This window comes from Vicia villosa, linkage group LG2 (genome assembly GCF_029867415.1).
Source record: "Vicia villosa cultivar HV-30 ecotype Madison, WI linkage group LG2, Vvil1.0, whole genome shotgun sequence".
Lineage (NCBI taxonomy): Eukaryota > Viridiplantae > Streptophyta > Magnoliopsida > Fabales > Fabaceae > Vicia > Vicia villosa.
In genome coordinates, this window is record NC_081181.1 from 207,624,844 (window position 1) to 207,639,635 (window position 14,792).

Sequence of the window (14,792 nt, forward strand, 5' to 3'; positions counted from 1 at the left end):
ATTTCTCCCTACACAACATCGGTTATCAGCTACTGATTACAAGCAATATCACCTGATATTATTGAAGGTTAAATGAGCTCAAAATTCCAGCCAGCCTTTCTAAGTCTAGTAGACAATTGCCAGCTCAACACAAACTCGCCAGCATCAGATTGCTAACACCCCATCATACAATTTACAAGAAATATGCAAGTCTGGAAAATATATTGAAGCAACGGAAAATATAATGAAGCAACTCCACCTACTTTTATTAAAAACTACTACCGAATCCATTCTAGTTCTAGACATTTGCCAATTTTCAACACTGACGCAAGTCATCCCAAATCAAAATAGTTGTAGTCATCAGAGACCATTCATCATCAGGAAAACTACATTGCACATTTTATCATATAAAACATTGCCCTACCTAACATATAGATGCTAACACATCAAGGCCTTGAATTAACCTTACTTTATCCTTCCTAACTTTCATTTCATATGTTACACAGGAGTGAAACACTGCCCTACAATCAAATGAATTAGAGTTCAATGGTCAAGAAAAACTGTACATAAGAATGACTAAAATGAGGCACAAGGAAAAAAACCCTTGGGTTAATAATTACAGAACCCCGCCCTAAAAGAGGCAGGCAGCTGCGAATGATGAACCCTTCCGTATCTGATAATAGGTGTTTCACCGGGTAGTCTCTGCCCACTTCTTCATAAAATGCAAGAATTTAACGGTCCCACGCGGCCTCTGGTCTGTGCCTCAACCAATGAACCATCTCTCTGTCCAATGTAGAGTTATTTATTACAGCATCTAACATTGGGCTACCAAAGAATTTTGGACAACTTCTATACGACCATATCTGGTCTTTGGGCCAGGATCTCTGCGGCTGCTTCTCCTGGATAAACAAAACAGATTGTCATCACTGACATCAAAGACAAAATCACAGAGCATATCAAGCCTAGCCTTCAAACATTTAATTGTCAACAGTGTTAAAGCTATCCAATTGAAAATCTTTATCTAATTGAGGATGTTTGAGCTAGCCATTGGAGATAGAAATGTGTCGACACATATTATGTTGGGTGTCCAGACAGTTGCTGAGAACGGGTTTTCTATTAACAAAAAATGAAGGCATAGGCTTCATGTAAGGATGTTTACCAAGTATTCAAGAAATCCTTTCTTTAGTTGGCTTTCTCAGTAACCTAAGAGAAACTGCTAGTTGCAGACGAGATATCTTTGATAGATGAATTTAAAAGCTCACTTTTAAACTCAGGTACAAGCATCTTGATTCTACATTTTAGAAAAGCAGAATTGACTGTCCTTGTGTGCTCCTTTTCTAGTTTAGGACCCTCCAAAACTATTTAAGTTAACCAAAAATAAAAGAGGAACTTCATATACACTCATCACTTCAAACATCATTTCACCTACTATAGGGATATGGTTGTTGATAACTTTAACACAATTATTCATTTACTGGAATAAGACTTAATTGCTATTGCTGATGGAACCATATCAATTTAGGGAAAATTTTATCCAATGGAACATTTCTTATTTGTTGTTATTTTCCCCCAAAACTAAGTTAAGAACCGGAATAACAATTATAGTAAAAAGAACTAACCATTCTTGCCAGCATAGATCTGACAGTCCTTGGACCATAAACTCGATTCTGTGATGGCTTCTGAGCTTTGGTATAAAAGGAACTGATGTCTGGTAAAGACAAACACCCCCTGCTTGCTCTAACCAAGCTCTGATCTGGATCTGCATTACTCTGATTATGCCAAAAGATCAGCTGCCCCAAACAATAATTTTTACCATATACCTTCCTGTACTCCTGAATCTCTGCTCCCAGCTTGTTAGTATACTTGGGGCCTAAGTCAAGTGGACTAATATGGACGGGCGGTGAAGTAACGGTTTGATATTCCTGAAAGAAAACAAGATATTTTAAAATCTGAAGTTTAAAATGCAAAGAAAAATAGACTGCCCTTTGCAGCTTGGTATTCATGATTGGAAAAACATACATGTATTCTAAAGAAGTGCTTGGTATAAGAGTAAATATGGAGCAAGTCAGCAGCAGCATCATGCCGACATTTATATGTACAAGAAAGACTTCGGATCTCATCCCTCAACCTATCAACAAAGGGTGAGAAAATAAACTTTAAAGATTGCAAGTTCCACCGGGTTCAAATACATACAGACAAGCTAGAAGCAAGAACCAATTACCAAAATAGAGATTTCCGAAGCTCTTTCTGAATATCTTTCGAACCTGAAGGATCGTGAGCATGAATTTTGGATTTGAGATCATTCAAGATGTCTTCTTCCACATGAGCGGCTATGCACTGAAGAAGCTCCTCAACAAATGAGCCCTCTCCTTTCCAGAGAGACGAAACAGTTGCTTCAGGACTGAGTTTCTCAATAGGAGGCGGTGCTTTCCGAGGATCACCAAATATACATCTCATAACATACCTTACCTGTAATATTCCATCAAAGATTAAAATCCCCCAAACTAAAAAATGAAATGGAAAATTAATGATGTGCAGTGAGAATGTGAGATAAAACTGTAAAAAATGAGTTCACTTTCTCTCCTTTCAGATACACAGAAGGGAATATTGGGGAAGTGCATACTTAGCATACAGCATAGGGTATAAATTTCTTGATCATATATAGAAATAGAAACTGTCAGTATATTTAACTTTCCTATCTTAACAGTATTAGCCTGGTGCTTTTTACAAGCCCAAAACAGAAACGCTAATCTTTAGCATTCCTCCTTTCTGAACATGTTTTAAGTGCCAAACTTTTTTTCTCATCGTTATAAATACAAATAACAAAGAAGCAACTAGCCCATAGAGAGGCACACACCTTATCGAGAGTGACAGCAAGATTCTGAAGCCTTTGGTTGTACACTCCCTCCGCCTGAGTCAAAAACCAAAGAAATAAAATAAAATAAAAAGTTTCAATGGAATATAAGAATTCTTAGAATTTGGATTGGATTTAACTCAATCTACAAAATTGGTCTGTGGGTTGAGCGATGTGTCCTTCATCTACAAAATTCCAGCCTACATAATATATCACGTTCTATGTGGGACTCAACCCTCCCTTCACTCATGCCAGAGACCGGACATCTAAAGCATGACTCGAGTGGCCCAATAACAAATGATCCAACCGATTCGGGATAGGCTCAAATACCATCTTTGTAAGGTGAAAGATAACTCTGACTTATTATATTTGTTTAGACCATATTACACCCAACGTAGAACTCTCAAGAAAAAAATTGAAAATGTCATCTTTATGATAATGAAGCACGTGAAGGGAATAGTGAACACACCTGAACCTCAGCATCACTCCTTTCAACTTCAAGACATACATCTGAAAAATATTTTCTCTTTTCTTCGAGATTATGCTTTAGAATTTCTTCAGGAAGTTTCGTTCTTTCAAAATTGACGAATCTCACCTTTAAAACAGGAGAAATGAAAGCCAAATTTAATACATAACATCCTCAAAAACTAAAATAAAATATTGGTAAAAACACAGGAAGCTACATACAAGGCGAGCTGCATAGGCAATAAGCCAATCTGGCAGGCCCCCAAGCAAACAAATGCCAAAACCAGCTCTACCAAGGTCATTATAATCCTCTTCAGACACAGAGTTTGATTCACAAGCTTCTAGCATCAAATAATGCCGATCAAGAATTCCATGTGAGTCCTTCAAAACCTGAGAGAAGGGACAACAGATGAAGTAACCAAACAAATTAAATGGAAATATAAACTGTATTGTTCAACTTTTAAAGCAACCCCAACCAGGGTTTCATGTCAAGCACATTACAAGTTTCAACCATGGCAAGTATGTATAGAACTTCCATTGAAGTCGTCAAAATATCACATTTCTCCTTTTATTTTCTTAGCAAGAGTTGAAAATTTTGATATAGTCCAAACCTTTTGAAACGCCCCTTCACCAGTCAGATTCAAGTAGCTCCCCCGGCATACTTGGCTTCCACACAAACAAACTGATGCTTCATACTCCTCCTTGCTCTACAATAAAATGAATACAGAATATGTTTTCATTAGACAATATATTGCAGATACGTTTTTTATTGCCATGAATAGATAGAAATCAGCAGGCTGGACAAACCTCAGTAACAGAATTGTAATCAAAAGTGATTTCCTCACCATGTTGAATATTACGAACACTATAAATACCAATTTGATACTGACCATCAACAGCAGTGACTCTGAAAAAAGTCAAAAAGGACAATAGATGATAGCCAGAAACGATATTATAATTTATAACAAAAAATGTAGCAAAAGGATTATGCCCCAGATCTATAATCCTCAGCCGCTAATCAATAAATATATCAGAGCAATTACTAAGGACAGCACTGGGCTAAAATATAAAAAGTAGCACTGGATTAAATCTGAAATAAGTTTGATTCCTTGCATCTTTGCTGCCACAGCAAAGACAGTAGAAAAAATTAATGGAAGCTCCATAAACAGACTAGTTAATGTTTCTTGACAAAGAAGCATTTAAAGGCCACTTGAACGTTGTGGAACAAAAGCAATAAGAGACAACAGGAAATCACAAGGTTTTTTACTTTTAAAAATGTGTAGCAAAAAGAATATGAAGCAGCAACTTAACACGTTGATTCGATTTTCAATCCAATAGTATGGTCATGTATAAAAACCAGGTATTTATGTTCTGAATATCAAAAACATAGTAGACTTAACCTATGTAGCACGACACCTCTGAAAAAATGTGTGTTTGTGTCCGTGTCGGACACCGACACTGACACTTGTGATTAAGTTTAATTTATTCATTTTTTTCAAATTATTACTGGTGTCGCCGTGTCAGTATCAGTGTCGTGTTCGAGGTGTCCGTGCTTCATAGGACTTGACCAATAATAAAATTAAAAAGGAACTATCACATATACACACCTATATAAAATTTTTAGCATGTTAAACAATTACTTGACCATAGAAACTAAAATATTATTTAAGCCTTCTTATGCCCACGTAATGGGCCTTAAGCCGTCATACAGGTTTTCCAAAGAAAGCCGGCTGGAGACACATCCAAAATGAAGTAAGACTAAGCATAACGAGATAATGATAAAAAATGTACAACAAAATTAATCATGATTGTAACTAAGATAAAACCATGGCAGTAACAGGGGAATGTATGTGCATAATCTTTCATGGAAATGAGCAGTGGCTGCCCAAAAAAATGCCTAGCAAACCAATTGTTCCACAGGAACGAGAACTAGTGTCAAGGCTGAAAAGGTCAGAAAATAGATTTATACAAATCAGATAGCATGCATGATAAACCACTTACTTGGCTTCACAATTGGGTCGGCAAGAATGACATATTCGACTAGCATAATTAGCCTTGTGCATGGCATCAACGACAACTAAGTCATACCCATCCGCATCACCCTGTGATAAAAATTGCTAAATTAATAAGTGCAGAACTACAAGATGAGTAAACTGTATCGAGTTAAAGATCATCATCTTGTCATTTTGAAGTGACGGGCACCTTTGGTCTCTCAAGGTAGATGTTATAGAACTCTGGTGCTGGATCTGTACTATCTTTCTGCAGAGATCGAATCCCATCTTGTTTCTCAAACCACTTCCACACAGGATAAACCTGTAAAAAAGATTTAATATAATTACAATGCCTCCCTGTCACAACATATAACGCCAAAACAAAGATTTCAAAACAGAACCTCCCCATTTATAGAAGATACACTTAAGCATAACAGCAACTTTATTCAGGAGAACGGACACCTCTATATGAACACATTGTAAATGAAACACAGAACAACACTTAATAAAAAACTTTGGCTGGTAAAGAAAATAATAGTTTAAATCCCCAAACCAAATAAGAATACCAATTATCTGATGCCTACTTAATATGTTTAACATGTAAAGCATAGGAATGTTTAGAATTGTAAAGAATAGATCATACCTAGTTTATTCATGACAAAGAGTACCAAAACAATTAGCTGTGTTCACATTTTTTTATTCTTTCTATTGGATAGATTATTTTTATTCTCTCTATTAAATAGATTATTGCCCAAGTATTTGACAGTATGCAGCATGTGTAAAACCAAATGTTTAGGTTTCGGAAAGAATGGATCATAGCTAGTTTAATCAAGTTAGAGAACACAGAATGTATGCAAAGTTTCCTATTCTCTCTAGTAGATGATTGATGCTTGGAAATTTGACTTTATTCTAGAAACCTGCAATTAGTCCAGAGGTAGAGGCTAGAGCACCGCAAAACATGTATAATTTGCACATAAATAATCCAGAAAGAAGGTACAAGAGTGAAATTACAGAAACATGTATTTACCTCTCCCAAAAACTCCACAACAAAATCATCTTGAGAGAAGCCTTCTTCCTTGTTGCAAACAACACCAAGCCCCTGCATGATCCATCCCAACAGACAGTCTGGGTAAAATAACAGTTTAAAAGCAGTAAAGAGAAAATGCCAGTGGATGTTAAATAACAAAAAGAACATATACCTTTCTATAAGCTACATATTTGTCATCTGGACGACTGTCTATGGCCTTTAGAATACCTTGACACATTCTAGTCATTCTTGCATCACAATCTTCTTCAGCGCGTCTTTTAATATCGTCAATAACAGGCTGCAAAGGGTAGCTCATTGGAGTATTTCCAGTTCCAGTAGAGCTCCTAACATGCTTATTCAATGTTTGAAGGAGCACGTCTTCTATAAACAAATGCTTCTCTTGCAGAGACCAATCTAACTCCCCTGGCATAGAATCAAGCAAAAGGTTGTGTGTATAAGGATCAATGCCATAAACTTCTTGCTCAATAACCTCATTTCCAAGCTGCTTTCTAGGTTTGAAATCTTTGACTTCAGGAAGTTCCATATCTGACTCCTCTGTGCCATTCTTTTGTGCACTCAGCTTCTCTGCATAATCATCTGGTAATGAAACACGCATCTTCCTTCGCACCTCCTCCTCATCAGCTACAATGCAATAATGATCAATGACTTCATATTTCCTGGTAACTGGAGGAACCAGACTTGCTTTTGTCATGCGAGCACCCCACTCTCGGTCATCAGTTATGAAATTTGACTCTTCCTCGGGTGAGAAGCATCCATCCCCTCTTGGTTCCCTAACCAAAATTTGCGAGCGTACTTCATGGTCACTTTCAGACTCAGTTGACGTAGTATCACTGTCACTCTTGTCATCATCAAAAGACCGATCAAGATCATCAGATGTTTCACTGTCTGAGCCCATGGATTTCTTATTCAACTTTGATAAGCGCCTCCTAATATCTCTATCAGAGGTATACTCTACATTATCCAAAATATTATGTTTTCCATTACTCCTGTACTTCCTTTCTTTCACTAATCTATTTTTCTTATACTTCGATGAAGTAGAACAGAACATTGCTGGCGAGTCACTGTCCCATGACTTCAGTAGGACATCTCTGCCATGCAAATTTTTAGAACTCGCTTCCAACCGAGCTGCCAGTTGAATAAATAGTGTGATAATGTGATTCATGTCACCAGAATCACCCCGATTTTTCGCTCTGTAATCAATAAGCAAACAGAAGTCAAAATTTAATGTAAATATTAGGGGCAGGGTAAGGAGACAAGATTGTGAGTGGTCAGATGAAACACACCCATTTTAGATTACCCATGAAATATGAGCTAAATGAACAAATTCATAAATAGAAACAACTATGCAATACATATAATATATATTTTTGAAGATAGTATCCAGATGCAAAAAACAACTAGAATTTATGCAAACTCATCAAACTTAACATGGATCGAAAACAATTATAACTGCAAAACAGTAGAGCTAATGCATACAGATGAGAATCAAATGGATGAACCTCCAAGGCAAGAAGATACAGTGCTTCATCAGACTTGGACAAAACTATGAACTATTAGATCTTTGCATCATTGTCCTCAAAACTAATAAACCATACCATCCTCATTTCAAAGTGTCCAGCAGTACATAAACCAGGCATCAGGAGAAAAAGAGGACAATCACCTTCTCCCAAGAAAAAAGAAAGAAAAAAAAGAAAACGAGAACTTACTTTATTGCATCACGGCACATTCTACTTATGTCCTCTTTGACAGAGCTTAATCCACGGCTACTGTAATAACCACTTTTCATTTTAGCCTCAATTTCTGCAACCTATTAATAAAAAAATACCAGCAGAAATCATGAGTCACAAAAGGCATCTTCATAATAATAAATTTTTAAGAATAAATCGCACTACCTTGTGTACAAAGAAGTCACAAGAGTTTGACTTCATGATTTCCTTTAGTCTTGAAGCAAGGAATTCCTCCATCTTCTTAAAACCACTTTCAGACTTCTTAATTGCCCAACGTCTTGTGCGAGCATCCCTAGATAAAATGGAAGAGGACCTTCTAGCATCATATAGTTTGGACCGCTTGTATAAGTTTTGACGAAATAACTGTTTTGCCGAATCTCTCTTATCCACGCTATCAAAATACTCTTTCAGTTGACCAAAATCATCTATTCCTAAATTGCTGGATTTGGATGTAGATGAAACTTGTTCTGTAAAATGTTTAAGACTTCTAATTTTATGAGGCTCCTCTGCAATTCTATCCATGCGTGAACTTCTGCTCTTGATCCATTTCACATTAGTAAATTTAGGAGTTAGCTCTCCAAACTGGCTGCATCCTCTAATGTCTATGGTACATAAACCAGGAAATGAAAGAATCATTTTCTCAAGCATGTCAGCCGTAATATTGTTACAGCCCATTAGAATGATTGAATTAATCTTGTCTCTCTTATAAGCATTCTGCAGAAAAAATCAACAAGTCCTATGTGAAGGAAGAATAAAAAACATACCAAAAATGTGAATCAGAAAATATATATTCGACCTACCATAATGTTCCACAACACAGTATCAGTGCAAGAAGGCCCTAAGGATGACAAATTGGCCTGTATTGAAACTTCCTTGTAAAACCTTACAGCAGCACTCCAATGCTTGCACGTCATTGATGCAAATACAAGAGACTTAAAATCAGATCTCAAAAAATGGAAAATTCGTGCCAATAACGAACCATCCAATAAGCCCCAGCTTCCCACTTCAGAATCAGAGATACCAATTTCGTCTTCATGAAAAGTAGCATCACTACATAGATCTTCAAAAGTGGGTTCATTCTTGGCAATGGTAACATCATCTTCCAAACCGCTGTCTTCTTCATTATCATCAACCAGCATCCGGGCTCTTTTGGCAGCTCGTGTGTCGCCTTCTGAAAATTTACATGCCCCAACACACACAATAAACAAGAAAATAATAAGACCGCTTGAATTGAATTTCCAGAATAAGTCTAATCTAGTGAACATTACCCCCACACAAGCACATGACAAAGCCACACACATTATTCGGAAGTTTGAACCAAAAATAAAAAAGCAGACAAAATCAAATTTTACAGAGATAGAGAAGAGTGGGGGTGGAGAGGAATATGAAGGACCAAAATTACCTGATTTCCAATATATCTGTTTCTCAATATCTTTCTTTGGTTGTCTTGCATTGATCCAGGGATCTAAAACCTCATTTATAGCAGCGGCCAACTCACGGCTCTTGTATGATTTCATAACCAGTTCGTGCAGCTTCCCACGTGTAAAACCAACAAACTGAGGGTGCATCCTGTTAAACATACTTGAACTTGTGTAAGATCCACCATATGAAACACCTTGAGTTTGCTTTGATGGATGATCAAAGCATGCACCCAATGTTGAACTGCTTTTTTGGTGGCTCGTGAAATAGACATCTGTAGTTTCTGTGGTAGAGGTAATAGGAACCCAGAGTTTATCATGTTTCCTAAACACACTGCTATGCCTTTTTACAATTCCTTGATCTGCTAAATATTGTAGCTCTGAAAATGATGAAGGCCCTTTCTCACGTCCAGAACCATCAATGTAATACCAGTCACCCAAATGTAGCTGCAACTCCTGGATAGTACAGAGATGATCTTTAGGGACACTAATGGACTCCATGCTTTGGTAAGAACCTTGATCACTAACTGATTTTGACTGAGAATCGTCTTCGGTTGATGGTCTCTTACTATCACAGGTTGAAGTGAATGGCCAAGCTGACCTTGGATGTTGTCTATCCTTGCCTCGGGTCTGGTGGCGTGACTCAGTGAGCAGCAATCCCTGATCATTGACAACGCATGCATTTATCCTTACCACTGAAAGAACATTTCCTTTCATTCCTTTGACAGAAGAAGGCTTACTTTGAATAGACTTGCTTGCAGCATTGCAATCAACCCACTCATCAGCACCAACAGCCCACAAAGGGAGATCAAGACTCCTGTTTTGAGAAGGAAAATACAAGTCATCTTTTTCAGGCCATCGAGGATCCTCACATCCAGACTTTGGCATTTGGCACAACAGAAAACCATTATTTAGAACAAGTTTTTTCCTAGAACATCGATCGTGGGCATCATCGTTCCTCTTCCAGTCACCACCTTTGCATGGCCAAAGGGTAGAAAACCAATCCTTAGGAATGCCAAACCCATTACCCATGTTGTCTATAAACTGAGATTCAGAATCTCTTGTTGCTAAATCAGTACTTGAATCACAATCTTCTCTAGTGCAGGAAACATGCCAAGGAAAACCTGAACAGAGACGAACACTTTTGTCACAGCTTCACAAGACATACAACTCAAAATGCATATCCATTTACTTTTGGAATTTCCCAGATATAGAATAATGATAATGAACAAAATAGTTTTTGGTGCATTGGCAAAACACAGCAAATTAAATTGCAACTTTGAATTCCATATATGGTGAAAAATAAACCACACTTGGTTAGCCTTTTTTTTTAAATAAAAAAATTGAAGTATGATTTTATTCAGTTAATCTGCTTCCAATGGATAGAAGAATTCAAAATTACAGACCAACTCAACTCACAATATCAATGGCAAAGATTAAAATGACATTTTGGACCAACTCAACTCACAATATCAATGGCAAAGGTTAAAATGACAGCATTGGATTGACATAAACTTTTGTTTAACTGAGAATTAGAAAAAGTAGGCACGCAGAAGAAAATGGTTTTTTACAAAAGAAAAGGGTTATTGAGTAAAGCATAAAGTGATATGCAAAATACCATAAATTTATAAATAATCACAAGTTATTTAGATTTCAGGCCCCAACTCTTTATACTATCTCCAAGGACAAAACTACAGTACAAATCAAGTGAATGCTTATATATAACATTCAAATTCGTAAAATCTCTCAACCTGTCAACCGTTACCAACTTCAAGACAAGAGTCAACATGCCAATGCGCAAACACACAACTCTGATAATAAAATAACCTCAATATTGCCAGGTAATGTAAAACAAAAACAAAATGACCAAAATGACCAATAACTAAAATCACCACGGCAGAATACATACCTTCATGGTCTCCTAATCCATCTTCCTCTGCATATTCAAATTTCAATTGCAAAGCTTCTGCAAATAAATAATAATAATTACCAAGTTTGGAATAGATATTTCAGAGTAAATAGGGAGAAAAAAGTAAGTTTCAGAAATCTTTTCACACTTTTTAAGAAAATACAAAAGAATAGCATTGACAGGATAAAACACCTTTTACTGCCTCAAGTTCCAACCCAGGAATGACATCATAACCCTCTAACAGATTTTGAACTCTTTCATCAATATTGAAGTTGTCCAAGAGTTCAGATGTAAGTACACTCTCGCTAGGGTGTCCGCGTGGCAGCAGCGAGGGGCCCGGCTTTCCAAGATAATTCTCAGGACCAGATTGAATATCTGCAGTATCGGCCAAAATATTACCAGAAGCTTCTGGAGGATTTACAAGCTGAGTTATTGTATCTGACACAATGGACGGGAAACTCTGAGCAGCCAATGGTGACACTGCATTTTCAACTGTTAGCCATCTGTCACTATCCAAGTGCTTGATAAAGTGATCTGACATTAGTACCCCTTCATCAACAAGGAGCTTAATGTCACACAATTTGGCAGGCCCATTTTCTACACCACCGTAATCAAGGTAAAACCATTTTCCTGATGACAAATCTGTCACCACAGGGACATGAGGAGGGGTATCACAAATGTCCATATCTTCTTCCATTGAAGGCAGCTCATTGGGAGGTGGTTGTGGCTCAAGGTGTGAAGATTCTTTTGGATCAATAGTGGGACTACAGGACTTCTGTTCCTCAACGGGTTGACTATCACTAATATCTTTCTCAATTGACTCGTCAGTCTTTTGCACGTTTCTTTCACCTCGAGATCCTGTAACTGAAAAATCCGACTCCCTTTGAATGTGTTTATCTTCATCACTCTTACAACTATTTGGAGAATTCTGCTTATCACCTGATGAGTTCTTGCTTGTTTCATCATGAACATCCTTCCTAGTTTGATCAAGGGGGGATCCTCCTACTAAATTTGGAATACAGTCCCTGTGATCATGATGCCGACCTTGATCTTGTGGCAACTGCTCGACGCGTGCTGGACTTCTCAATTTATGACTGTGCTGTCGCCAACCCTGATCTTGTGGCGACTGCTCAGCGAGTGCTGGACTTCTCATCTTATGATCATGCTGTCGCCAGCACTGATCTTGTGGCGACTGTTCGGTGCGCGCTGGACTTCTCAATTTAGGATCATGCTGTCGACTTCTGTCCCAGCTCCTCATATATGGGGACCTCTCCCGGCCATGGGGGGATTTCTCCCGGTTATATGGAGATCTCTCATGACTAAAGGGCGATCGGCGCACTGGAGTACGGTCTCTATGATCATAATGCCTACTTCGGTCACGTGGGGACCACTCAGACTGAACAGGGCTGCGTTCATGCCTGTCATAAGCTGGTCTGGTAGAGAAAGAAGATTCATGATTTCTAGAAGAATACTTTTCTGCAGAAAGTCTGGTAGAATTATTATTATTATTTCTATAAGACTGCTCCATAGGGCGACGAGAATAGCTCTCTGAAAAAGGATAGCTATCATCAGAAAGCCTTCTACTTTTTGAACTTGTAAAATCTGCAGAATGCTTCCGCTCATAGCTGTCAAAATCATTACCGAGCCTCTTAAAGCGACTTCCAGAAGTGTAATCTCGTGTATGATCCTTACCATTGCTATATGCATTTTTCTCGTCATCGACAATCTTTGAACCGTTCCTTATATTCCTCTGCTGTGCATTCTCCCACCTGGGAGAATTTTTCGCATGATGATTCCCACTTCTATTAATAAATTCTTTCTTCCTAATAGAATCTTCACCTGTATATCTCCAAGAAGGTGGGGTACGTTCACGTTGAAATTTCCAAACTTTGTCCTTACCTGAATAATTTCTGCGGTTACTGTTGTTACCATAATCATTCTTCCCAATTGGTCCATTATACCATCTATCTGGAATAAAATCTCCCCTCTCAACGTCATCTTTCACACCTCTCCAAGGCCCATATTCATTTTCTCCTCTCCTACCCTTCTCAGGAACAGTCTCTCCTCTTTCCACGTCATCTCTTCTCCATTTCCCATGATGAAATTCTCCCTTCTCAAACTCCCTTGCTTTCCATCTATCACTAACAATCTCCTCATTCTCAATCTCACTTCGTCTCGACGGCATATTCATTTCCGGCACAAACTCTCCATTCTCTATTTCAACTTCACTTCTAGGCCACTTCAAAGTAACCAATTCACCCTCTTCTACGTCTTCCTTCTGCACCTTATCACCACATATCATTTCACCATTCTCAACATCACTTCCACTTCTCTTATCCACTCTATCCAATGCTAATTCACTCTTTCTCGACTTCATATTCATAAGCAACTTGGAGTTGAAGCCATTCCCACTACTGCCTCCGCAATGCGTTTTCTCTGAACTCGATAACCTCTCCATACTATACTGCAAAGGCATGCATGCGACACCTCCATCGCCCATGGAAATCTCACCTTCGACGTTAGAAAACCCTAGCTCTTCCTTTGGCCGGGGCTATTGATGCTCATGCTTCTAACGCTTCACCTCTTATTAATCCTTAATCCACGCACAAATCAAAAACCCTAAATCACACCACAAAAAACACAATTAGCAAAGAGATTAAAACCAAAAACAAATGCATATAATTCAACACCGCCATAACCGAAAATCGCGACGTAAGAAAATCCGTCCGTGATTCAAACACTACGAACCGACTCCATTGAAATCGAGAACGTGAATTGATGAAAACACTGACGATGATTCGATGAAGAAGAGTAACCAGAAGAGAGAATTACCGAAGAAATGAAAGAGAGAAGAATATAGATCGGAGAAGAAGCAAAGCTCGTGGTGATGAATCTTGGAGGGAGAGAAGAAATGAGATCGAGAAGTTGAAATTCTCGCGAGATGAATTGTTGAATGAATAGGGTAATTAGTAACAGTGGCTTCTTTCTCTTCTCTTTCGCGCTTCGTTATGTTTTCTTCTTTGCGTTGTGTTTGTGTTCTTGTTGCTCTGGATTAAAGACGAAAACCTTCGTTTTTATTATTTTTCGAGTTTTTTTTTTATCTTTTCATTGATTTATCGGTTAAGTGAAATACGGAAATACCCCTGCCAGATTGTTGTATTTAATACTAATGATTATATTTTTGGGCTTGGTGTTTTGACTTGACAAGAAAAGTCCAAATATCCAATTGAAATGATAAGAAAAAAGAACAATGCACTCACTAGCCAATTAAAAGAGCGAGAGAAGAAAGCATAAGCATATATATTAATATTACAGATTAACATGACAGAGAAAAGTATTCACAATGTTAAAAACACAATAGCTTGTTCTATATTGATTCTCATTTCCCCTTACGTGGAAAA

At 37.8% G+C, this 14,792-nt stretch overlaps 1 protein-coding gene across 2 annotated transcripts; it reads right to left on the reverse strand.

The window, feature by feature from the left end:
• Window positions 1–219: 219 nt before the first annotated feature.
• On the reverse strand, window positions 220–14,467 carry LOC131653717 (histone-lysine N-methyltransferase ATXR3-like). Of its 2 annotated transcripts, XM_058923989.1 has the most exons (20): window positions 14,224–14,465; window positions 11,584–14,010; window positions 11,392–11,448; window positions 9,467–10,606; window positions 8,865–9,235; window positions 8,230–8,778; window positions 8,044–8,144; window positions 6,489–7,527; window positions 6,317–6,388; window positions 5,501–5,611; window positions 5,300–5,400; window positions 4,106–4,205; window positions 3,910–4,005; window positions 3,521–3,688; window positions 3,303–3,428; window positions 2,837–2,890; window positions 2,201–2,448; window positions 1,999–2,107; window positions 1,599–1,901; window positions 220–878 (listed from the first exon to the last, which is right to left on the reverse strand). In XM_058923989.1, the coding sequence occupies exons 2-20, from the start codon at window positions 13,889–13,891 to the stop codon at window positions 711–713; spliced, it is 7,221 nt and encodes a 2,406-aa protein (XP_058779972.1). In that variant the 5' UTR covers window positions 13,892–14,010; window positions 14,224–14,465; the 3' UTR covers window positions 220–710. The 2 variants fall into 2 exon arrangements, 1 of the variants encoding a protein (XP_058779972.1); XR_009299133.1 differs by lacking the exons at window positions 220–878; window positions 1,599–1,901; window positions 1,999–2,107; ... (3 more) ...; window positions 3,521–3,688; window positions 3,910–4,005 and having other exon boundaries at window positions 6,317–6,414; window positions 14,224–14,467.
• Window positions 14,468–14,792: the final 325 nt, after the last annotated feature.

Bases quoted from the DNA above. Each gene is read 5' to 3' on its own strand.
- LOC131653717 (XM_058923989.1), bottom strand. From the start codon at position 13,891: ATGGGCGATGGAGGTGTCGCATGCATGCCTTTGCAGTATAGTATGGAG. The intron at 9,236-9,466 runs GTAATTTTGGTC...GTAAATTTTCAG, and splicing joins ACAGATATATTGGAAATCAG to AAGGCGACACACGAGCTGCC. The intron at 1,902-1,998 runs GTATGTTTTTCC...GTTTTCTTTCAG, and splicing joins AGCACTTCTTTAGAATACAT to GAATATCAAACCGTTACTTC.